Genomic DNA, 23,646 nt, shown 5'->3' with positions numbered 1-23,646 from the left:
CCGGTCGTGACAGACTTGGTATCAGAGCCAGGCTGACCATTGGCTAATCCTATCTTAGCCGGGTCTATAAACTTAGGCAAACCAACCCACCAAACCATAACCAAACCCCAGCCAAGCTTCTCGTGCAAGATAGCCACACAGTGACCCAACACTTTTTGGCAGTCGGTGCCCAACCTATCAACCTAACCTGTCACTCATGCGCTAGTGATCGAATCCTAAATAGTCCTTTCTCGCAAGCGTGCGAAGGAAGAATCCGTCCCCTTTTTCCTATAAAAAGGGGCACGCTAGCCCCAACACAGCACAGCACAACCTCTACCCCAAACCGAGCCACAATGCCTGGACCTGTCGTACACAATGAGACCACAGCAACCAACCTCGGAGGCTTTGTGACCATACTCGCAAACCTCACCCGTCGTACCTATGCGTTAGAAGAGCCCCCAGAATAGGTTGTGTACCAAGGAACCATGAGCGGTGAGAACTGTCAATTCTGGGCCACTGTACACCTCTACGGTAGGGGTCTAGAGCCCGAGCGCCCCTACAGGTTCACCGGAAGAACAACTTCCTTTGAGCTTCAAGCCATCCAACTAGCTGCTCGAGAGGCTATAGTTCATCTCCGGCACTTGTCGCCCAGAGTTAACTGTCGCTCGTTCCACTACTACCCCAGACGTGAAGGGTATGGTAGGCCACCCCAAGTTGCCAACGGAGATCACGAGACGGATCCTGCATTGTTGCACCTAGTGCGCTATGTAAGTGCACTAGAGGAACTATGCGATCAAATCACTATTGATCTAATCGCCGCTCGTGGAGAGCTGGTTCGTCGAGCCCCGGCGAGAGAAGAAAACGAGCCCAACGCCGACAACCCAGTCGTGCTGTTTGGACACTCGATCGAGTCCCTGAGGCCTGCCCCAGCCATAGGCCAAGGTGCTGCGATAACCCCAGAGGTGCTTCGTCGCATATTGGGAGCACACTCCAATGGGATTGTGGCCAACAATCCCCGAGATGGTCCTCATCGCTACCCCGAGCCTGCAGCCCCTCAACCCACTCCAGCTAATTCAGACGACGAGACCCGAAGAGAAGCCTCGACATCCACAAGGCACGCCCGCTTGGATATAAACGAGGTAGACTAAGTCACTCGAGTAGTGTCGAGTCCCAGTGTACCCTCACTTTTTATCGTGTGACCTTGTAAGTAAGCGCCGCCTGTTGTCGTGCCTCTGTTTTAATAGTAGCCTTGCCTGGATGCGCCAGTATGCAGTATAAGATTTCTATCCTAGGCACAGTTACCAAAAACCTCCTCGACAACCCCCACAGTAACACATCACTATAGTGAAATGTGTGAATCTGTGGCTTGACCTCGACCCTTGGAACAGAGCTGAAAATTTTCTTTACCATTCACCACGGTAAAAATGACCCAGCTCCAGTGCTATAAAAGGCCACCGCGTGACCTTGCCAAGCACCTCTCACCTTGTGCACCACCCTCACAACCATTTCCTAGCCATGCCGAGCCCTAGCATTTATCTGAGAACCCAGATGCAACCCCAGGAAGTTTTGTCAAGATATTGCGGGATTTTACCTGCAGTACCATGGGCGCTACCCAGCCACCCCAGTACGAGCTGTTCAAATCGAGGATCACCTCTTCCACCTCAAGATATTGGGCAGAAGTGCACATCCCTCCCGTAAACTCAAACCAAGACCCAACAGAGGTCTCCTTCGTGGGGAAATCTATGCCAACCTCACAGATGGCCATAGAAGCTGTTGCATACGAAGCGCTTGCTCGCCTTCGATCCGCGGTACCCTATGCCAGCGAACGAGGGTATTATTACTTCCCGAGCCGTGCAGCGCCCGGAGGAGTGACATCTTTTCCCGGTGGACGAATTGAGAGAGACCCGGTCCTGGCCAACCTTGTCCAGTACGTCATCGCTCAAGAGCGTTTAACCCAACGTGTGATGGGTTATCTCCAGAGCCTCGCAGATTTAAATCCTCAGATCGCCATCGGCAGAGTACTAAGGCCCGACCAGGAGAGACACGTGCATCGACTGGTCAATCCACTTTCCCCGATAGAAGAGGAGTGTATCCCAGTACCAGAGACGTTTTCTAGGGACCCCATCCAGTTACCGTTTCCATTTTAGACGTTGCTGCGGTGTTCATTATTGCGACATTTATTTATGTGTGACTTATGCGTGATACCCTGAGTTTGTACGACAAGTCAATTAATTGGCTTCTACTAATGTGCGTAGTTTCTGTTGTGGTTTATGCTCCTTTAAATTAACTGTTTTTCCCTCGCAAAATCCTGGAGTGAGATTTCTTTTCCCTGAGTTGCTACATCTGCCCCTTCTCACGACGTGGATTATTTAATTTCACACAGCACCACGCAGCAGACTCACAACCATTACCATTCGAACACATACACTGTTTGCAAAACTTTGCAACGGTGTTACATCCAGCTAATCACCCCCCCTAACAACAGTTAGCACCCGGCACACCCCATCTACTCCTCATGATCACCACCACCGCGGAGAGCCAACACCCGAGCAGCAGCGTCGCGACTATCGTCGAGGATCATCGCGCACAGGAGCACAGAGAGCCCCAGTAGTGTCGCCAGCCCTCCAAATATCAGGATCACAAACCAGTCCGGCATCGCCTCTGCCATTAGAGCCTCACCTGAGCTTCTGTAAGCAGTAATGGAGAAAGAAGGAGGAGGAGAAGTGAGGCCAGGTGTGAGGAAGAAGAGAGGGACACCTCGACCGTTTTTATAGCTCGAGCTCGGTGTACGGTGGGCGAAGTCCACCAACGCCGCTCGTCGCCCGATCGCCGGTGTTCGGAGTCGAATCCGCGAGCAGTGCCGACATCACGCTGGCCCGCGAGGTGAGTGCACACTGCCCCGGCAGCTAGCACGCCGCGCACTACCGCGGTACGGCCTACATGCCCTACGCGCTAGGCGTCGCCGGTAGAGAAAGCACGGGAGAGAGGGAGAAGAAAGAGCCAGAGGGAGAAGAAGAGGCTGACTATGGGCCCCGGGTCCACCTGTCAGGCAGAGAGAGCACTGTGCTCTCGGGTACGACCAGCGTATATTTAAATTTAGAAATTATTCTAAATTTATATCTAGCGTAGAATCCCACGTTTTTGTCCCGAATCGTAGATTTTTCCACGCAGCACCAGTATTCACACTATGGTTTTTCACCACTTATTGCCCTCTCACTATAGCCACATCTTTATTGCGTAATATTTTCTTAACACAGCTTTTAACAAATCTCGAGGACGAGATTTTTCTCAAGGGGGGTAGTGTTGTGACACCCCAAAAATTTGGCCTTGTTTTAATGAATTAAAATTTTTGCCAGGAATTAAAACTTTGAATTTCTGAGCTCCATTTTGATTTTTAAATCATTTCCTTCCCTGTTATGATGAGTTTTTCCCAAAGAGAGAACTTTTCAAATATGTCATTGGACATATTTAATATCTCAAGAGAAACTTTCCCTTATTTAATATAACTAATTAAATAATTAAGTTGCTTGATCTTTACTTTCTTGAAAATGGTTTTTCAAGGTTAAATGGCCATATTTGAACTACAACCATTTGATAGATTCACTTAAAATTCCCACAAAAATTTGGAGATGTCATGTGATGTTATTCAATAACTTTTGTGCAAAAACATCTTTATTTTATGAAATATTTTGAGCTCTACAACCAATTTTGTTCTCTGGTCCAGTGGGCAATTTTGCACTACAACTCATTTAAATAATTCTTTCTAGCCTCCACCAAAATTATGGGATGATGGTAATAGCCTATGATTCCACTTTATGCAAAAACCTGGTGTTGTTCTTTGCAAATTTTAAGTGATTCAACCTCATCTTCATTCTGGTCCAACATGATGGATTGTACAGAAACCATATTTTTGCTTGCTCTTTAGCCCTTAATTCTTTCTCCTACTTATAGTCCTCCATGTTAAACCCTTAAGTCCAGGAGTATGCACCCTTTGGGTCATTTTTGGTTCATGAAATGATGCCATTTATTTCCTGTCCAGAATTGAAGTTTTGTAAAACTTGCACTAACAAGTTTCTCCTTTTGCCAAACTAACCCTACCACTCTCTCTTGCATCTAAGGGGACACTGATATGGAGTTTTTGACCACTCCAAGACTTGCCTAAGTGCCCTTGGCATTTTGTCTAACACCTTATGGGCATGATCTATTTTGGCATGAATTTTTGGTTTGCACTGTGAACCTGATCTCCTGACCAAACCAGCTTGTCCACTGATCCCCTTGCAAGCCCAAACCTAGACCTGCTAACCCCCAGATCCAACCGAGCCACCTAGCATGCCATGGCATTTCGCCGAGCATCTGGTGGGCGTGCGCTGGGCGCGCCCAGAGCGCGCAAATTGCAGCCGCGCACACGAGCCGCCGCGTCGCGCCCCTGTCTTGGCCCACACGGCAGGACCTCGCCACGCACTCCCCGCCTCGCCACAACACGACAGCCCGCCCTGGCGCCCTACAGCGCCACCGCCAGAGCACTTTTGGCGGCACGCCGGCGTCGGCAGTGCGCCTCTGCCACGGGCAGCGCCGCCCAAGCCTCTCCCGCTCGCCACCTGGCCCCTGGAGCAGTGCGAGCTCATCCGCAAGCATGTCTGCTAGCCCTCGTTGCCGCCACGTCGCCCTAGCTACAGAGAGGCGGTTCGCCGGAGAGCTTATCCACGGCCGCCAAGAACCGCCTTGCCTCGCCTATTTAAGGAGCCCCGAGCTCGTTTCCGCACGAAGGTAGCCTCAAGCGGTCTCCAGGAAGCCCCCAGTGGCAGCCAATCGACCAGGGAAGGCCTTCTTCCCCGAGTCCGGCCGGTTCGGCCGCCGCCAAGTTTCGGCCGATTCCGTCGCCACCAGTGCCTCCCCCTCTCCATTCTATCCACCAAGAGCTCTCCCTCCCTCTCGTGAGTACAACCCCACGCTCGATTTTGGTCAGAGACCACCGCAGCACCAAACTCACTATCCACCCGAAGCCTCCTCCGCCGCGAAGCTCGCCGCCGGCAGCTCCCTCCGTCCCCACCGGCCTGGCGACCACCTGGAGGACCGCGCTGGAGTCGCGGATCCATCCAGACCCTCTGGAACCCGCGGGGAGCCACCGTTCGCCGGCGACGACCGCCGTTGCCCCGCCTCCGTTCGGCCAAAGGAAGAGGAGGGAGAAATAGACCAGTCAAACCTGACCAGTGGGCCAGGCGGGCCCACTGTCAGTGAGACGCGCGCCGTCCACGCTGGATAAGTGGAAGCGTAAAACTCGCGAGTATGTTTACCCTGCACCGAAAGCGTATTCTATTTGAAGCGTTTTCTTTTATACATTTAATTTAAAAACAGATTTGACCAGAACTTTGACTGGCTATAACTTTTTAATTATAACTCCAAATGAGTTGATTCTTTTTCCTACCTTCCTCAAATTTGGTCTAGTTTATTTTAAGATTTATTTGAAAATTTTCCAAACAACTTTTTTGTACTGTTTTTGAAATGTGTGTTAATTCAAATATATTTTAAAATAGGATTTTGGAGAGAGAGAAGAAACTTTCAAAAGTTTTGGAGAGCACCTCACCCCTCCACAACTTAAAGGCAAGCATTCTGAACCCTGGCATAATGTTTTTGGTGTGTTATTTGACATGTTTATAACACCACCTTACTTCGGAGGACTTGTTATTTCATGTGACATGATCATTTGCATGGAAGCATATCAGTGATTTCCTTGCTGTTGGAAATGAATATTATTGTGATGGTAATCATCCTCATGTGCCTTGCATGCATGCCGGAAAGGAATCCGGGAAAGCCTCGGCCTTGGGTAGGCGTGAGCTTGTCGACGGTCCCCGTCGGGACGGTTATGTCCGGTATGGCATGGTAAGGTACATTGAGTGGTGATTTCTTTGGTTGAAATATATTTGATATACATGTCATGCAGGGAACTTATAAACCTCCTGAGTCGACCGCAGATCGAGTCTTGTTCCAGTAACCCCCATACTTGCCTCGTACTACCACTCGTCCCTGCCGCAGGTAGGGTATGGTTCAGTAAGTCGTCAACCCCTTTCCAGCACACACCGTACAGAGAGGCCATGGTGGAAGATATCGGTTGTAGCTGGTAGGCATGCTACCTAGTCAGGGGGCATGGGTTTTTCCGGTTGGGACCGAGAGGGGAGGCCACCCCTTAGAGCGCACGATATAAATTTGATCCCATGCTACGCGAGGTTGTAGCCTCCCCACTTAGAGTTTTGCTTAACAAGTGTCGTGGGTGATTCCAGACACCGATGAGTTAAGCTGGTGTGTGCAAGTTAGGCGTGTTTTCAACTAAAAGGCCGTAGACGGAATTAGTCCCAATGGACTAAAGGAATCCGTTACTCGTGGGTAAAGAGTACACCCTCTGCAGAGATTAAACCTATTCGAATAGCCGTGTCCATGGTAAAGGATTACAGTCTGGGATGGGTCAAGTGTTGATCTTAATGTCGGTCTTCGGAGGTGAAATTGTTAAACCAAACTTGGATACCGACTGGTGACTTGTGAGAACCATGATTATTATTTTATGATGGACTAACCCGTTGCATTATTGTATTATCGAGTATCCCTGGGATGGTTCTACCTCCTGGATATTCATTGTGATTATTTATTCTCAAGCCCTTTTATGTGGTGTCGCTCAGACGCCCGACTGTGGCATTTCTTTTTAAGCCCTTTATGTGGTGTCGCTCAGACGCCCGACTGTGGCATTTCTTTTAAGCCCTTTATGTGGCGTCGCTTAGACGCCCGACTGTGGCATTTCTTTTTAAGCCCTTTATGTTGTGTCGCTTAGACGCCCGACTGTGGCATTTCTTTTTAAGCCCTTTATGTGGTGTCGCTCAAACGCCCGACTGTGGCATTTCTTTTAAGCCCTTTATGTGGTGTCGCTTAGACGCCCGACTATGGCATTTATTCTCAAGCCCTTTTATGTGGTGTCGCTCAGACGCCCGACTGTGGCATTTCTTTTAAGCCCTTTATGTGGTGTCGCTTAGACGTCCGACTGTGGCATTTCTTTTTAAGCCCTTTATGTGGTGTCGCTCCGACGCCCGACTATGGCATTGCTTGTTATTTATTTACTTTGTAAGCCCTTTATGTGGTGTCGCACAGACGCCCGACTGCGGCATTTTATTTCCCACTCCATTATTGCTTATTCATGTTGCATATAAATAAACTGCTTGCATGCATAAAAGATATTTTATTTGTGACTGACGATGTGATCATAGAATATTTCAGTGCATGATTATCAATTATATTATCCCAGTGTTCATAATGTTTGCGAGTACATTCAAAGTACTCACTGGCTTGTCCCTGGCTATTGTCTTGGCCGGATTTCTGCATGGAGAGGAGCGTTGCGGTGACAGCCCCGGAAACTAAGCAACGGTGATAGCAGCCTCGCGAAGATAGGAGTTAACCTGGTCAGCTGTTCCCGTGGGAAATGGAGTCCCATACACTGATGATTCACAAACCGCTTCCGCCATCGACCACTAGAAAACCATTTGATGTACTCATAGGCCACAATGGTCTTGTACTACACATTTTGTACTTTTGCTTGGAATTTCTGTAACAAGTTGGTGCCTCGTCAGCTAACAGTAATCCTGGGGCTGGTGAGCACAACGGCCATTTTCTGGAAATTTATGTCCGGAAAACCGGTCGTGACACCTCCACCCTCACCTCCCACTGCTGCGCCCTCTCATCCCCTCCCCTGTTCTCATCAGAAAAGAGAAGTGGCAGATCGAGAGATCAGGCAGCGGCCAGTCCACTCCTCTCCCTCGGCCGCGGAGTTGCTCCCGACGGGCCACCCGGACCCGTCCGTCCTCGAGCGTCTCCTCCGCCTGCTCGCCTCCCTCGGCTTCTTCTCCGAGCACACAGCCGACGGCAATCGGAGGCGGTACACGCTGACCGCCCTGAGCACTTCGTGTGCGCCCACGCCGGCGTCCCCGCCCACGCCTACTACGGCCAGTCCACGCCGACGGCGATCAGATGCAAGCACAACCGGCTCCCTCTCTCCCACCGCCGCCCCCTCCCATCCCCTTCCTCCACTCATCCGACGACGTGGACTGGGATTACAGGTTCACTGGCATTTGCAGTGTATTGACATTGTCATTGTGGTTTCAGTAGAAATGACCTTCTTCCTAATTAGTAACAGAGATCAAAGTTAATATATTTGTGATATTTTCGTGTAATATTATTGTTCGCAATGAGACTACTCAGGAATACAGAGTACTGTGTTTTTTTATAACTGAAGAGGGAGTATAAATCGTCCAGTGAGTATAGTATAGATTGAGTATAAACATGATAACCTACTGTGATATTTTAGCAGGCATCATATTCGTGATGGTCTGCAAGCTATCATTATTGTCATATGTGATATTTGATTTTAGTAGTGCCATTTTTGTTCCCCTTATAAAAGCTGTGCTGTGCCGATTGACAGTTTAATAGTTGTTTCACTTGGCAGGCCAGAAGGTGGTTTACAATATTTTTGTTATATTCTAGTAATAAAGAAAAATGCCCACAACACAGCTTATGCAGAGAGCAAGTGATCATTGTTCTTTCTCCCGTCTGTCCTAATCGCTAATTCACTGGAATCTTAATGTGCAGACTGACACAGAAGCAAAGTGTTTCAAGGCACATAAATCCAATGATGAGACTGGTAGTTTCAGAAAAGATGATGAAACTGATTCAAGAAATACTACTAAGGCTGTTGATCAAAATCCTCCACCACCAAAGCAAGGTTTCATCCATGTGAGGGCAAGAAGGGGTCAAGCAACTGACAACCATAGCCTTGCAGAAAGGGTCAATTCAATGCACAATTTCCAGTTTTGACTATTCTAAATGTATTCTTTTTGAATTTGCGTATTCTTATACACCCCATGGATACACATTCACACTCCCCATTACAGAAGCTACAAATCTGGTCGCTGAAAGTCTACTTTTTTTATTGGCACGGCGTGAGAAAATAACCAAGCGGATGAAAATTCTCCAAGACCCTGTCCCTGGATGTAATAAAGGTGCATATTAATCTCAACAAGAATTCTATATTTTTTATGTTTACATTCTGTCCCACCAATGTCCAGATATGTATTGAAAAGTAAGGATTATAAAATTCAATTAAGGGGGAAATAAGAGACTATACAGAGACCTCCACATATGATAAATAATATAAAGATGTAGTTTCGATATTGTGTGGTGGTCCAGTATCGCACCCTTTGAAAAAAAATTCAGGGAGGTATTTGGGTCCAATCTGTAACATCAATCCAGTGTGGTATATCATTGCTGCTTTCACCACCTGTACCATTAATCCAGTGTGGTATATAATTGCTGCTTTGCCCATCTGTACCATCAATTATTGAAGAACCAACGGCCACATTTCATTGTTGATTAACAGTGACTAATTTAACTTGAGATGCAAATAACCCATTGGTGTAACTGTAGTTCTAATACCAAAGATAGCCTCTGGTCATGATCAAGCAACCAGAGTTATTCTGCTTAAGGGAAATAAATAACATAGTAAAAATAAATAAATAACAATGCCTGTGCCTGCTTTGGGGCCGCATCATAAATATTTCTCTCATGTAGAACACTACAGTGGAGTCTAGTTTTACAACAACAGAGTGACCCAGGCAGTGTGCAATATTTGTGTAGGAAAACAAAGCCGAGTTTAGATGTAGTAGATGATTGATTACAAAACAATAAAAGAATACTATACATAAGCAAACCAGCAAAACGAAAAATAATGTCACATACAGAAAAATTTGGCAACTTGCAAAGTCTCAAATTCGAGGCAATATTATTATTACTTGACTTGTAGTATAAACATAATAAAGTTCAATTGGTAACATCCAAAGATAGAGATATGTACAAGAACACCGAAGAGCACCAAATTATATGTAGCATAAGAGTAAATCCATGTCATATCTAAGAGCGGACTTCAGCCTGTAAGGAGTTCCTTATAGACGATGTTCTTCATTGAGGTCTGTAAGGACAAGGCAGGTCTTTTTCGCTTCTTTGATTTACTGCTTTGCTTCTTGCCATTCTCCTTCTCCTTCTCAATGAGGATCTTTATATTTCTCTTCACGGTGGCTCGAGACAATGCGACATAGAGTTGACCATGAGAGAACACCGGATTAGGTAGGTACACGCCAACGATCGGAATCGTCTGTCCTTGAGCCTTGTTAATCGTCATAGCAAAGCTAAGACTTACAGGAAATTGCTTCCTCTTGAACTTGAATGGAAACATGTCGTTGTCAGACGGGCATAGGGGTATTCGAGGAAGGAAAACCCTCCTACCCGCGTGTTGTCCAATCACGATTTCTGCGTCGATGGCGTTCCTCTGGAAACCTCGCACCACAAGCCTCGTCCCGTTACACAGACCATTAGCCGGATCAATGTTCCTCAGAAGTATGATAGGGCAGTTGAGCTTCAGTTTGAGTGCATGCGGAGGCAGACCGTTGGGAGTCAATCCATTAAGGAACTCGGGAGCGTAGTAGCCATATGGGTCGTCCTCTGCACTGTCAAAGCTATGGTAGATTACTTCTTCTCCCGGAAAACGTTCTACCATGCGTATGTTTATCTTGTCGACGTTGTCGTTCGTGGTGGAGAGGATTGCGCGAGAAGTCATGTAATTCGGATCGGACATGTTGTCATGTAGTATCGGAAACACATGGTCAATCAGCTTCTCCAGGTCGTCACCCTCGCCTGTAGACGGCACACAAATATCTTCACGGAGTCGTATGTTTCCTTGATCGTCAACTTCCTCGATGCCGTTGCCTACCCTTAGCAAGTAATCCGCAAACCAGGTGTCATTATGAGCCCTCATGTTGGTGACGAGCCTTAGCTGGCGCATACCCTTCCAGAGATGTCAACTTCGGAGGGTTGCATCGATTATCTGACCCCGGGATCCCCTCCTGACGACTGGAAGAACCTGCCTGAAGTCCCCGCCAAACACAACAGTTTTACCTCCAAAGGGTTGGTCTCGTCTTCCCATGATGTTGCGCATGCTGTTGTCCAGTGCCTCGACCGCCTGTCGCTTAGTCATGGTGGCCTCGTCCCATAGTATCAATGAGGCCATCCTCAGTAGCTTGGCGGTACCACTCTGCTTCGTGAAGGTGCATGAGGCGCCGTCGTCGCAGCTTAATGGGATCTTGAACCTCGAGTGGGCAGTCCTACCTCTAGGCATGATAGAAGCGGCGACGCATGACGTCGCGGTAGCGATAGCGATGTTCCCTCGCTTCGAACCTTGGCGAGTAGCGCCCTGTACAGGAAGGTCTTCCCTGTACCTCCCGGGCCATCAACAAAGAACACCCCCCATCACCACGTTCAACTGCAGCTAGTATCTCGTCGTATGCAACCCTCTGCTCCAAGTTTAGCGATGATGCCAATTTAGTGTCGTTGATGTCAAAATCGACGGTGGATTCCTCGATAACCTCTCTGGCCTCGCCCTCGGTTGGGTCGAACTAATCATCAATGCTTGGAAGAGCGAAATCAGCTGTGTCTTTGCCCATGGACTGCAACATACCCCTAATATCAATCAACACCATCTGCTCGACCTCAACCGGGCACGTGTGTGATCGGCGATAGTCATCAGACATAGGCTCGAAGTGCCTATCCCATAAACCACGCACGTCGCCCGGCTCACAATGCACCAAAATTGTTGCGAAGAGCCTCCTGAGAGAACATGGCATTGCCCACTGCTCTGCCTCGGTAAGACAGTCGTCGAGCGTGTTATCTGCCTCGATGAGTCCCAACCTTTCGGCAGCCTCTCTAAAGCTCCCGCATAGCCTATCGTCCACGGTGAGCAGGTCCTCATAGGATGTCTTGCCAGCAACATCGTTTAGCAGCACACGCAGATAGTATCGCTCCCCCTCGGCAGGATTGGCAGACACAATTCGACCTATCTAATAACGCTCCACCCGCTCTTTCCAATACTTCTTACCCTTCTGCCATGTGAACCTTACAGGAAAATCCTTGTACAATATATTCCTAGCCCACGGGTGTTTTTGGTTAGCTTTGAAATACTCTGTCAACATGGATTTGGAAGCATTGTCAGAGGCGACTACGTCGGTCAAGTGAGCTTGCTCACTGAATGCCACCCTGTGCATATTCAGGAGATGAAGAGGCAACTGTAGGACAGGTGGGTCATTGGCACACAAGGGGAAGCCAAATATCCTCCACATCGCCTCTGGAGGAGTAACCCACCTCGTGTCTACGTATCTTTTGATCTCATCAATGTTACCATCGGTGTCGGGCTGGTCGATGCTGAAAGAAGCCCTATCATGGCCCTTGTATATGTACTTGTAAAGGTATTTGGCGACCTTTATGCTGGAGCAAACCTCAACGTTGATGTGGCAATTGAACATCCGCAGAAGGTAAGGGTTATACGACACAACCCATCTGTTGTCCAACATTTTACCTCGGACCTTAGCCTGCTGACCATCATCTCGACGATGATAAACTGGGTATGAGTCCTTGCCCTGTGCCGTGTTTTCATTGAATGGTCGCGGGTATCTGCACTTGCACTCGTTCTGTTGCATGCACACATTTTTGGGGTTGAGAGCACTGCATGGTCCGTGCATCATATGTTTCAGTACTAAGGCATGGAGTTCAGGATACCTCTGCTTGTCTGGGAGCTCGGCAGAAATGAGTCGGTTGTACTGCTCCGGAACGACAAGCTTATAGGCAGAATCCATGATCAACAAAAAGTGTGCGTGGGGGAGGCCCCTCTTCTAGAACTCGACTACGTATACATGTGCGACAACAACGCCCAGGATATTCTTCTTGAACAACATCTCTTTCATAGCCTCTAGCTTGCCATGGAACACACGAGCCACAAGATCAGGTCGGTCTTGCGCTGTCTGACTAGGAAGCAACTCATTCATTATCTCTTCCCAGTTAGGGTTGCAGGTCATGGTCAAGAAGATGTCAGGCTTCCCATAGGTATGGACAATTGCCATGGCATCCATATGTCTCCGTTTCATGTCGCGGTCGCCACCTGGGTACGTTCCAGGGAGCACAATCCTTACTCCAACAGCGCTTGCTCGGGTCTCCCCAGATGTAATTGCATCAACAACTCCCTTATATAGGTCGGCACGGATCTTTGTCTGGTTCTTCCTGTACTATTTCAACCTACAACTCTCAATCTTGATGTACATGTCCACCCCCATTGCTGGAGCAATCATGCTCCACAGAGTATGGGATTGAATATACCAGGTCGTGTCTGCAGCATGTAACAGTAGTAGTCTCTCACGGAGACGCATAACCTGCTATTCCCCTCTGCATATGGATGAGTAACGCGGACATTAGGATTCATACGAGAACTATACAATTCATCTAAACGACAGAATACGCATAAGGCTTACCTGCATCCTGATCATCATCATCATCATCACGTCTACCTCTTGATTGTTGCACAACCGTCCAAGGGACATCACGTTTAGGTAGTTTCAGGTGCCAACCAAGCTCACCCCTTGGGTAGAATAATGGGTAAGAGAGCGGGTCATACGAGCCAGACTTCACATGTATACTGTGCCTCTGGTTGTCATTCCCGCCAAGTGTAATCCTCCAATCAAACCTCTTCGCTAGGTCCGTGCCCTCCACCCAAATTGCAGCTACCTCCGATGATAGAGGTCTATTATACTTCCCTTGATCTAGTCTGTGGTCCGTGTTGAGGTCTATCATGTAATCGTCGAGGTTGTCCCTGTGGGCACCCAAACTCCTAAATTGCTGGGAGTACGGGGTTTCCTTGACTATGTCCACTAACTTTTTGATGACATTATGATCTAATTTCTTGGTGGCAGGCTGGCGATGGGTTAGGCCGGGGTCGTCGTCGTAGAAGTACAACTGTAGATGCTCTGGACGGGATGTTGTCCCGAAGGAATGAACATTGTGGTAGATGGTGCCGTGCGCCCGGAAGGTGTACACCCCAGACTTCATGTTTGTGTAGCTTTCATCCAGGCTGACGCCGAGAGTTGTGAAGGAGAAGTGGCCGTTGAAGAACCGTATGTTCTCCCGAAAATGCCTAGAGTCCGCATCCGTGCTAGACCAAAGCCTCGTTAGCTCCGGGATGGGCTCCGGTTGCTTCAGCTCGATCTACCCATTGCGACAGCAGAATCCTGGGGCCTCGGACACAAACTTCTTGGCCTTGCAATGGTCACAGTTCGCGGCATGCTTGAGGATGTGTGTACTGTCGGGGAGGTTTGAGTACACATAGTCCAATGGATCATGGTCGACATAGGTATTGTGACTTGAGTCTTCCAATTCGTCGTGCTCCATGTCATCAACAACCGAGCCGGCAAACAATGTTTCTAATTAATGCGATACTCCCAACGTGTGGATCTTGCTCAAGCTAGTGTACATACCTCCACCAGCAAACATGTAATACTCATCATCGAAGAGGTTGTCAGGGTTGGCATTATCATTCATGAGACCACTAAGGCAAGCGTCCATGTCGTCTGCGCAGGTGCCGTATCAATAAATGAGGGTTCAGTGTCAAGGGATGCAAGGAGAGTAAGGATGGGAGTGTTACCTTCACTCCTGATCGTGTACTCCGGCGTGCTAGATGAGGTTGAGGCACCGTGTGCTTCAAGTATGGTTGGTTGTCCCGTTGAGCTCATTTTCGGTATGGAGATGGTCCTGGCGGTTCGGGTCTTCACCCTACTTGCAAAGCTTTCATTACGACGATCTAGCAGAGCCTTCCTCTCACCACGTGGAACCTTTGGTGATTTTCGCTTGACAATTTTCTCCTGACGCTTCTTCGCCGCCATACCTCCCTTGCAAGCTCGCTCTGTCGTCCTAAGCTGAGCTCTGGACTCATGCCTCTGCTCGTCAGTTGCACTATCCGCTATTGTTAGCAGATCACTGGTTTGCTGGTCGACACTTTTTAGGTGATCATCGTTTTCGATGAGGTCGCCATCTACAGCACCGTCACCAAAGATTCTACTTAGGTATGCACCTGCAACATTTATGAATTATCATAAATAACTGTTGAATGATTAAAAAATGAAAGCTGATTACTGATGGGATAACTACCATCAGTTTCGGTGTTGCGAATGTATGTGGGGGATGACGTGACGGTAGGAGCATAATCTATTTGTTCACCATGGGATTGTTGCGCAGGATCCAACATGACGATATTATCGTCCACCGTACTGCAACTGTAGGCGGCTACACCGATACGGAGCAAGTAAATATTTGTTTAATGCATACGAAAAAAAGATGTGGAGTACACATGCGAGAAATACCATAAGTTTTGAAGGTGTGACCGCATGTGCTTGCCGCAGCTGAGGTTGCTAAATCAGGACGAGGCATCGCAATGGATTCAGCACACGGGGTGTTCCGCATAGCTTTCTCCCGTTGTCGGTGCTGAGCACTCATCTCCCCTTTCTGCACTCGTGTCAAGCTATCTCGATGTTTCTGATCTGTCTCACGTCTATGCGTGTTTATTTGTTCCTTCTTCTCCTTGTAAGTGGCTCGCCTCTTTGCATTTACAATATCTCTTTGCTGTTGTGATAAGACATGACCAGTGTTTGCGTCGTCTTGTTTATTCTTCTGATAAGCTGCTCGCCTCTGTGCATTTATATTTTCTCTTTGTTCTCTTGTGTCATGTTGTTTCTTCTTCTGGTAAGATTCCCGTCTGCATGTGTTCAACTTATCGATCTGTTCTTGGTACCCTTGGTCTTCTTTTTTCTTTTTATAAGCTGCTCTTCTCCGTGCGTTCTTGGCATCCCGGGCCCTTGTAGCTGGATCTGTTATTGTACACATGTATATACACATTAGCATCTGAACCAAAACATTCAAGATAAATGATCTCACGGTTGACTGGAGCTACAGGTTAATCGTATTTACCGCTACAATCATGCACCATGAGGGCTACAATATATCAATGATAAAACAAACCAGATTACGAGCAAGTGGACCGCGAGATATACCTGGACTCCCTTTGGGGAGTTCTATGGTTTCAGCAGAGGGGATTGTAGCTTCATGTATAACCAGGCCGCTTGACGGTTGTGGGTCAGATGCAATGGCATCTGAAATATTATTCAAATTAGTAAAAACCAATATCAGAGGCATTCAAACCTTGCTGATGAGTTATACCTGGACTCCCTTTGGGGAGTTCAATGGTTGAGGGAGATGGTATTATTGCTTCACGAATAAACAAGCCGCTCGATGGTTGTGGGGCACATCACATGGCTTGCAAAAAGGGATTTTTCAAATTAGTATAAACCAATCTTGAAATCAAATTAGTAAAAACCAATATTGTTCAAATTCCATATACCTGGACCCTCGCTCGGGAGTATATCAACATTGGTGATATCACCAAGAGGGCGTCGGAGGTTATTTGTTGCCTCCATTTGTCGCTGTCGGTGTTGCTTATAAAGATTCACCCTTTCCCACCGAGAACCAAACGGGGTCAAGTCATTTGAGGACATCACTGTCACAGACAACTATCATTGGAAAAACAGATCAACAAGTACCATCTACTATATTTAACATACTTTAACCTACAATATCTCAGACCCATTAACATCAACTACTTGGAAAGCCCATGACTCAACACTAAGGAAGCGCCAGAGATTAAACCCTCAATATTTGTGATAACTAAACATATATATGCAACAAATGTTGGATTTATTCCTTCCTGCTTTTAAATAGTTTTTACTTTTCCTGATTTTCCTCTGGTACTGAAGTGATTTATGTTGTTGAATGCACTCATCAGGTTACAAAACGTGCAGAAAACCGATCACATGCTCACCAATACTCCAACGAGGCATCACTACCTGGGTTCCTAGTTCATTCAAGAGACAAACATCAAAGTCTGGAAGATATTTTAGAAATGATGAAGTCGACGTCCAGCAAGAAGCTCAAGGAGTTTTAATGGGCCACATTAAAATCTGTGAGCTCACCGGAATAGGGCAGTAACCTTTTCATCCCCTTGCATACTATTTGAGGGAAGAGTTCTTAGAAAACAGTTGAGAACTACCGTATATCTCCATATGGCATTGTAGAACTAAAAAGGTTATTTACTAAAAAGTGATTTACATAATTTGAGAACCACTGTAACTAAAAAGTGATTTACGCCCTCTCTCTACCATCTATAAAAATTGTGACAATGGAAGCTTGCATTGGATTTATTCCTTCCTGCTTTTAAATAGTTTTTAGTTTTGCTGATTTTCCCCTGGTACTGAAGTGATTTATGTTGTTGAATGCACTCATCAGGTTATAAAACGTGCAGAAAACTCATCACATGCTCACCAATACCCCAGCGAGGCATCACTACCTGGGTTCCTAGTTCATTGAAGAGACAAACATAAAAGTTTGGAAGATATTTTAGAAATGATGAAGTCACGTCCAGCAAGAAGCTCAAGGAGTTTTAATGGGCCACATTAAAATATGTGAGCTCATCGGAACAGGGCAGTAACCTTTTCACCCCCTTGCATACTATTTGAGGAAAGAGTTATTAGAAAACAGTTGATAACTACTGTATATCTCCATATGGCATTGTAGAACAAAACTGGTGATTTACTAAAAAGTGATTTACACACTCTGCCATCTATAAAAATTGTGACAATCGAAGCTTTGCATTTGTCCATATCAAGAACAGGAGTATAGATTCTAATCGCAGAGATTTACCTCTTTTACAGCGATTCTAATACCATTTTTTCCTTAAATCTAACAGCTCGATGCCTCGCTCATACAAGAAGGCCATGTGTGCATCGCTGGGGCTATAATGAACAGTTGGGGCTACTACATAAGAACAGTTGCGGCACTCACCAACAAAGGTAAAGTTAGAAATCGTGAAGCGTGCACAACTTACTGCCCTATGGTTCAAACTTGGTCGAACAACAGTAGGTGCTAACCTGTTGCTCGCAGCCGCGGCGGCACCGGTGCCTCCTGCTCTGATGGCAAACTTTGAAAGAAACAGGCCTCGCCCACCCGCTCCAATGGCAAACTGGTAGGATCCCAAACCGAGACCTGGAAGCATGGAGAAACAGGCCTCGCCCGTCCCGCTCAGAAACGTTTTGAAAATTGGTTTGTTGTTGTATATGGAAGGCATGAGATGGACAGAGTATGATTGGTCGCTTTATTTTTGGGCATTGGAGGTGTAAGATGGAAAGAACGAAAAGATTGATTGGCGTTGTATATCTGTTTGCGATTGCGATGCGATTTGATTCCTGTTGTGTATGGAAAGTATTATTTGAAAAGGATAATATTGTTTGGAAAGGATGCCATCGGTTAATATTTGATTCCTGTTGTGTATGGAAAATATTTTTTGGAAAGGTTATTATTGTTTGGAAAGGATGCCATCGGTTAATATTTGATTCCTATTGTGTATGGAAAGTATTATTTGGAAAGGTTATTATTGTTTGGAAAGGATGTCATCGATTAATATTGTTTGGCCTTTGTGGGGTTTATTTGGGATAGTCTCGGTTAATAAAAAAATAAAAAAAACGGTGAAAGTGGAATGGGATCGAGGGGTGGCCTATCGTTCGATGGGATGGGAAGGGTACGAGCGAACGAAACCACGTACGGACTGAAACATTAGGAGTAGAGATGATGTGCATGTGGACACCGGGATATTTTTGTTCTGGATTCGCCCCTGCCTACGACGGCCTCTTGGCCACCCATTAAATGCTCCGCCGCTGCAGTGAGGGCACCCACCGACATGTTGGCTTCGTCACCGTGGAGGCAGGGCACGTCCGACACGAAGCCACCACCGCTCGTGGCAGATTTCGCGTGCAGCGGCGTAGGACAGCTTGGACAGGCGAGGGTGGTGGCGCTCTTCCATCAACATGTCGGTGTAGTGTGCCCGTGCCTCGCCCGTGGTGATGCCGGCATCGACCGGCGAGGGCGGTGGCGTCGCCTTGTCCGCGTCGCTGCCCTTCAGAGAGCTCCCTGGTGTAACACCCCTAGTGTCATGCTACAGTAATCCCTTATTAATGGTGCCATGTCATCATGTTACTGTTGCTATTCTTCATTTGATCCAAATCACAATTCAAATTCAAATTCAATCTAAAGTCAAAAATTCATATTTGGTAGACATGAAATCTAATATGTTCATCATGTGGCAAATATTCTTTTGATAATATTGGTAGTGAACTATCATTTTTCCAAAATGTCTAAATGCCCTTTGTGTATAAAACTGTGGCTTAAACAATTATGTAAATGCCTTTTATAATTTCTAACAAACTAATTTATTAGAGTACGAAACTTTTTGTGGAAGAGGTATAAATAGTAATACTAGTTTAGAAACTAGTTTTACATTTTACTTAAACTAAGTTAAGGTGAAAATAAATAAAACAAAATAAAACAAAAACACAAACAAGAAATAAAAAGTTAAAAAGAAAACCCCAGGCCAACTGGGCCATCCGGCACCTAACCCCCTGGGCTGGCCACAACCGGCCCACCATTCCCTTCACCCACCTCCCCTGTTCCACTAACCGCGTCGCTACAGGGGAGGGGTTGCCCCTGACCATCTCGCCGGCGCCGTCGGGCAGAGGATAAGGACTCCCCCTCGTCCCCTCGATTCCTCTCCTGCTCCCAGATCCACCTCGCCTCCTTCCCTCCCCCCTCTCGCCAAATCCGCTCCGCCGCGGCACCCTGTTGCCGTTGACGCCACGCCCGTGGACGCCCGAAGCCGCTCCGCTTGACGCACCACCTTCGCCGTCGTCGTCGCCGTCCGCGTGCTCCTCGACGACCCCGAGACCCGCTAGCGTGTCCAGAAGGACCGTCGTACTCCGCGGCCTCGTTTGCACCACCGTGACGGTGCCGAGGACATCCAAGACGACGCCCGCTCCCTCTTCTTCATCGGGTCGCCGCCGTCGTCCATCATCGTTGCCGCACCGCTGTTGCTACTAATCTGTCACCGGACCCCGTGCGCCCCCACTATGAGCTCTCATTCCCCTCCGTTTCCCTCTGTCGTGTCGTAGCCGCTTACCGCGCCATACTGCGGCGCTCGAGCTTCGGCCGAGCTCTCGGTCTACCCGGTCACCCGCGCCTCGTGACCATCGCAGTTCCCTGCTGCTGCTCCCCGCGCCGGCGCTCCCCTCACCGCTCCCTTACCCCGCGCCCGCCGCGTGTAGGCCACGCATCGGCCTGCCCGTCCGCTCGCGAACCGCGCCCGACCACCACCTGTTGGGTTTCGTAGTAATTTCCAAAAATTTCCTACGCACACGCAAGATCATGGTAATGCATAGCAACGAGAGGGGAGAGTGTTGTCTACGTACCCACGCAGACCGACTGCGGAAGCGTTGACACAACGTAGAGGAAGTAGTCGTACGTCTTCACGATCCAACCGATCAAGCACTGAAACTACGGCACCTCCGAGTTCAAGCACACGTTCAGCTCGATGACGATCCCCGGACTCCGATCCAGCAAAGTGTCGGGGAAGAGTTCCGTCAGCACAACGGTGTGGTGACGATCTTGATGCACTACAGTAGCAGGGCTTCGCCTAAACTCCGCTACAGTATTATCGAGGAATATGGTGGCTGGGGGCACCGCACACGGCTAAGGAATAGATCACGTGGATCAACTTGTGTGTTTCTGGGGTGCCTCTGCCTCAGTATATAAAGGAGCCAAGGGGGAGGGGGCGCCGGCCAGGAGAAGGGCGCAGGAGGAGTCCTACTCCTTCCGGGAGTAGGACTCCCCCCCCCCCAATCCTAGTTGGACTAGGATTCCCCGAGGGGGAAAGAGGGAGACGGGGGCCGGCCACCTCTCCTAGTCCTAATAGGACTAGGGGAGGGGGGAGGTGCGCAGCCACCTTGGGCTGCCCCTTTCTCCTTTCCACTAAAGCCCATTAAGGCCCATATGGCTCCCGGGGGGTTCCGGTAAAATCCTGATTTCACCCGGAACACTTCCGATATCCAAACATAGGCTTCCAATATATCAATCTTTACGTCTCGACCATTTCGAGACTCCTCGTCATGTCCATGATCACATCCGGGACTCCGAACAACCTTCGGTACATCAAAATGCATAAACTCATAATATAACTGTCATCGTAACCTTAAGCGTGCGGACCCTACGGGTTCGAGAACAATGTAGACATGACCGAGACACGTCTCCGGTCAATAACCAATAGCGGGACCTGGATGCCCATATTGGCTCCTACATATTCTACGAAGATCTTTATCGGTCAGACCGCATAACAACATACGTTGTTCCCTTTGTCATCGGTATGTTACTTGCCCGAGATTCGATCGTCGGTATCCAATACCTAGTTCAATCTCGTTACGGCAAGTCTCCTTACTCGTTCCGTAATACATCATCTCACAACTAACATATTAGTTGTAATGCTTGCAAGGCTTATGTGATGTGCATTACCGAGAGGGCCCAGAGATACCTCTCTGACAATCGGAGTGACAAATCCTAATCTTGAAATACACCAACCCAACATGTACCTTTGGAGACACCTGTAGTACTCCTTTATAATCACCCAGTTACGTTGTGACGTTTGGTAGTACCCAAAGTGTTCCTCCGGTAAACGGGAGTTGCATAATCTCATAGTTATAGGAACATGTATAAGTCATGAAGAAAGCAATAGCAACATACTAAATGATCGGGTGCTAAGCTAATGGAATGGGTCATGTCAATCAGATCAATCAACTAATGATGTGACCTCGTTAATCAAATAACAACTCATTGTTCATGGTTAGGAAACATAACCATCTTTGATTAACGAGCTATTCAAGTAGAGGCATACTAGTGACATTTTGTTTGTCTATGTATTCACACATGTATTATGTTTCCGGTTAATACAATTCTAGCATGAATAATAAACATTTATCATGATATAAGGAAATAAATAATAACTTTATTATTGCCTCTAGGGCATATTTCCTTCAGTCTCCCACTTGCACTAGAGTCAATAATCTAGATTACACTGTAACGATTCTAACACCCATGGAGACTTGGTGCTGATCATGTTTTGCTCGTGGAAGAGGCTTAGTCAACGGGTCTGCAACATTCAGTTCCGTATGTATCTTGCAAATCTCTATGCCTCCCACCTGGACTAGATCCCGGATGGAGTTGAAGCGTCTCTTGATGTGCTTGGTCCTTTTGTGAAATCTGGATTCCTTTGCCAAGGCAATTGCACCAGTATTGTCACAAAAGATTTTCATTGGACCCGATGCACTAGGTATGACACCTAGATCGGATATGAACTCCTTCATCCAGACTCCTTCGTTCGCTGCTTCCGAAGCAGCTATGTACTCCTCTTCACATGTAGATCCCGCTACGACGCTTTGTTTAGAACTGCACCAACTAACAGCCCCACCGTTTAATGTAAACACGTATCTGGTTTGCGATTTAGAATCGTCCAGATCAGTGTCAAACCTTGCATCAACGTAACCTTTTACGGTGAGCTCTTTGTCACCTCCATATACGAGAAACATATCCTTAGTCCTTTTCAGGTATTTCAGGATGTTCTTGACCGCTGTCCAGTGATCCACTCCTAGATTACTTTGGTACCTCCCTGCTGAACTTATAGCAAGGCACACATGAGGTCTGGTACACAGCATTGCATACATGATAGAGCCTATGGCTGAAGCATAGGGAACATCTTTCATTTTCTCTCTATCTTCTGCAGTGGTCGGGCATTGAGTCTTACTCAACTTCACACCTTGTAACACAGGCAAGAACCCTTTCTTTGCTTGATCCATTTTGAACTTCTTCAAAACTTTGTCAAGGTATGTGCTTTGTGAAAGTCCAATTAAGCGTCCTGATCTATCTCTATAGATCTTAATGCCTAATATGTAAGCAGCTTCACCGAGGTCTTTCATTGAAAAACTCTTATTCAAGTATCCCTTTATGCTATCCAGAAATTCTATATCATTTCCAATTAGTAATATGTCATCCACATATAATATCAGAAATGCTACAGAGCTCCCACTCACTTTCTTGTAAATACAGGCTTCTCCGAAAGTCTGTATAAAACCAAATGCTTTGATCACACTATCAAAGCGTTTATTCCAACTCCGAGAGGCTTGCACCAGTCCATAAATGGATCGCTGGAGCTTGCACACTTTGTTAGCTCCCTTTGGATCGACAAAACCTTCCGGTTGCATCATATACAACTCTTCTTCCAGAAATCCATTCAGGAATGCAGTTTTGACATCCATCTGCCAAATTTCATAATCATAAAATGCGGCAATCGCTAACATGATTCGGACAGACTTAGGCATCGCTACAGGTGAGAAAGTCTCATCGTAGTCAACCCCTTGAACTTGTCGAAAACCTTTCGCGACAAGTCGAGCTTTGTAGACAGTAACATTACCATCAGCGTCAGTCTTCTTCTTGAAGATCCATTTATTCTCAATTGCTTGCCGATCATCGGGCAAGTCAACCAAAGTCCATACTTTGTTCTCATACATGGATCCATCTCAGATTTCATTGCTTCAAGCCATTTTGCGGAATCTGGGATCACCATCGCTTCTTCATAGTTCGTAGGTTCATCATGATCTAGTAGCATGACTTCCAGAACAGGATTACCGTACCACTCTGACGCGGATCTTACTCTGGTTGATCTACGAGGTTCAGTAGTATCTTGATCTGAAGTTTCATGATCATTATCATTAGCTTCCTCACTAACTGGTGTAGGTGTCACTGAAACAGTTTTCTGTGATGTACTACTTTCCAGTAAGGGAGCAG

At 47.2% G+C, this 23,646-nt stretch overlaps 2 protein-coding genes across 2 annotated transcripts; both read right to left on the bottom strand.

Moving 5' to 3' along the window:
• Window positions 1-9,934: 9,934 nt before the first annotated feature.
• LOC147956165 (uncharacterized) lies at window positions 9,935-10,849 on the bottom strand. The gene has a single exon (XM_087538197.1). It carries the CDS (start codon window positions 10,847-10,849, stop codon window positions 9,935-9,937), a length of 915 nt encoding a protein of 304 aa, XP_087394323.1.
• A 610-nt stretch (window positions 10,850-11,459) lies between these two features.
• Window positions 11,460-13,935, bottom strand: LOC147956164 (uncharacterized). The gene is made up of 5 exons (XM_087538196.1): window positions 13,362-13,935; window positions 13,210-13,275; window positions 12,750-12,994; window positions 11,961-12,656; window positions 11,460-11,819 (listed from the first exon to the last, which is right to left on the bottom strand). The coding sequence occupies exons 1-5, from the start codon at window positions 13,933-13,935 to the stop codon at window positions 11,460-11,462; spliced, it is 1,941 nt and encodes a 646-aa protein (XP_087394322.1).
• Between the last annotated feature and the right edge of the window lie 9,711 nt (window positions 13,936-23,646).

The sequence above is a fragment of the Triticum urartu genome, unplaced genomic scaffold (genome assembly GCF_056163025.1).
Source record: "Triticum urartu cultivar PI428250 unplaced genomic scaffold, HENAU_Tu73 scaffold1, whole genome shotgun sequence".
NCBI classification, from domain to species: Eukaryota; Viridiplantae; Streptophyta; class Magnoliopsida; order Poales; family Poaceae; genus Triticum; species Triticum urartu.
Note: the sequence above shows the minus strand (reverse complement) of the source record. Positions and strands in the feature narration are given on the sequence as shown.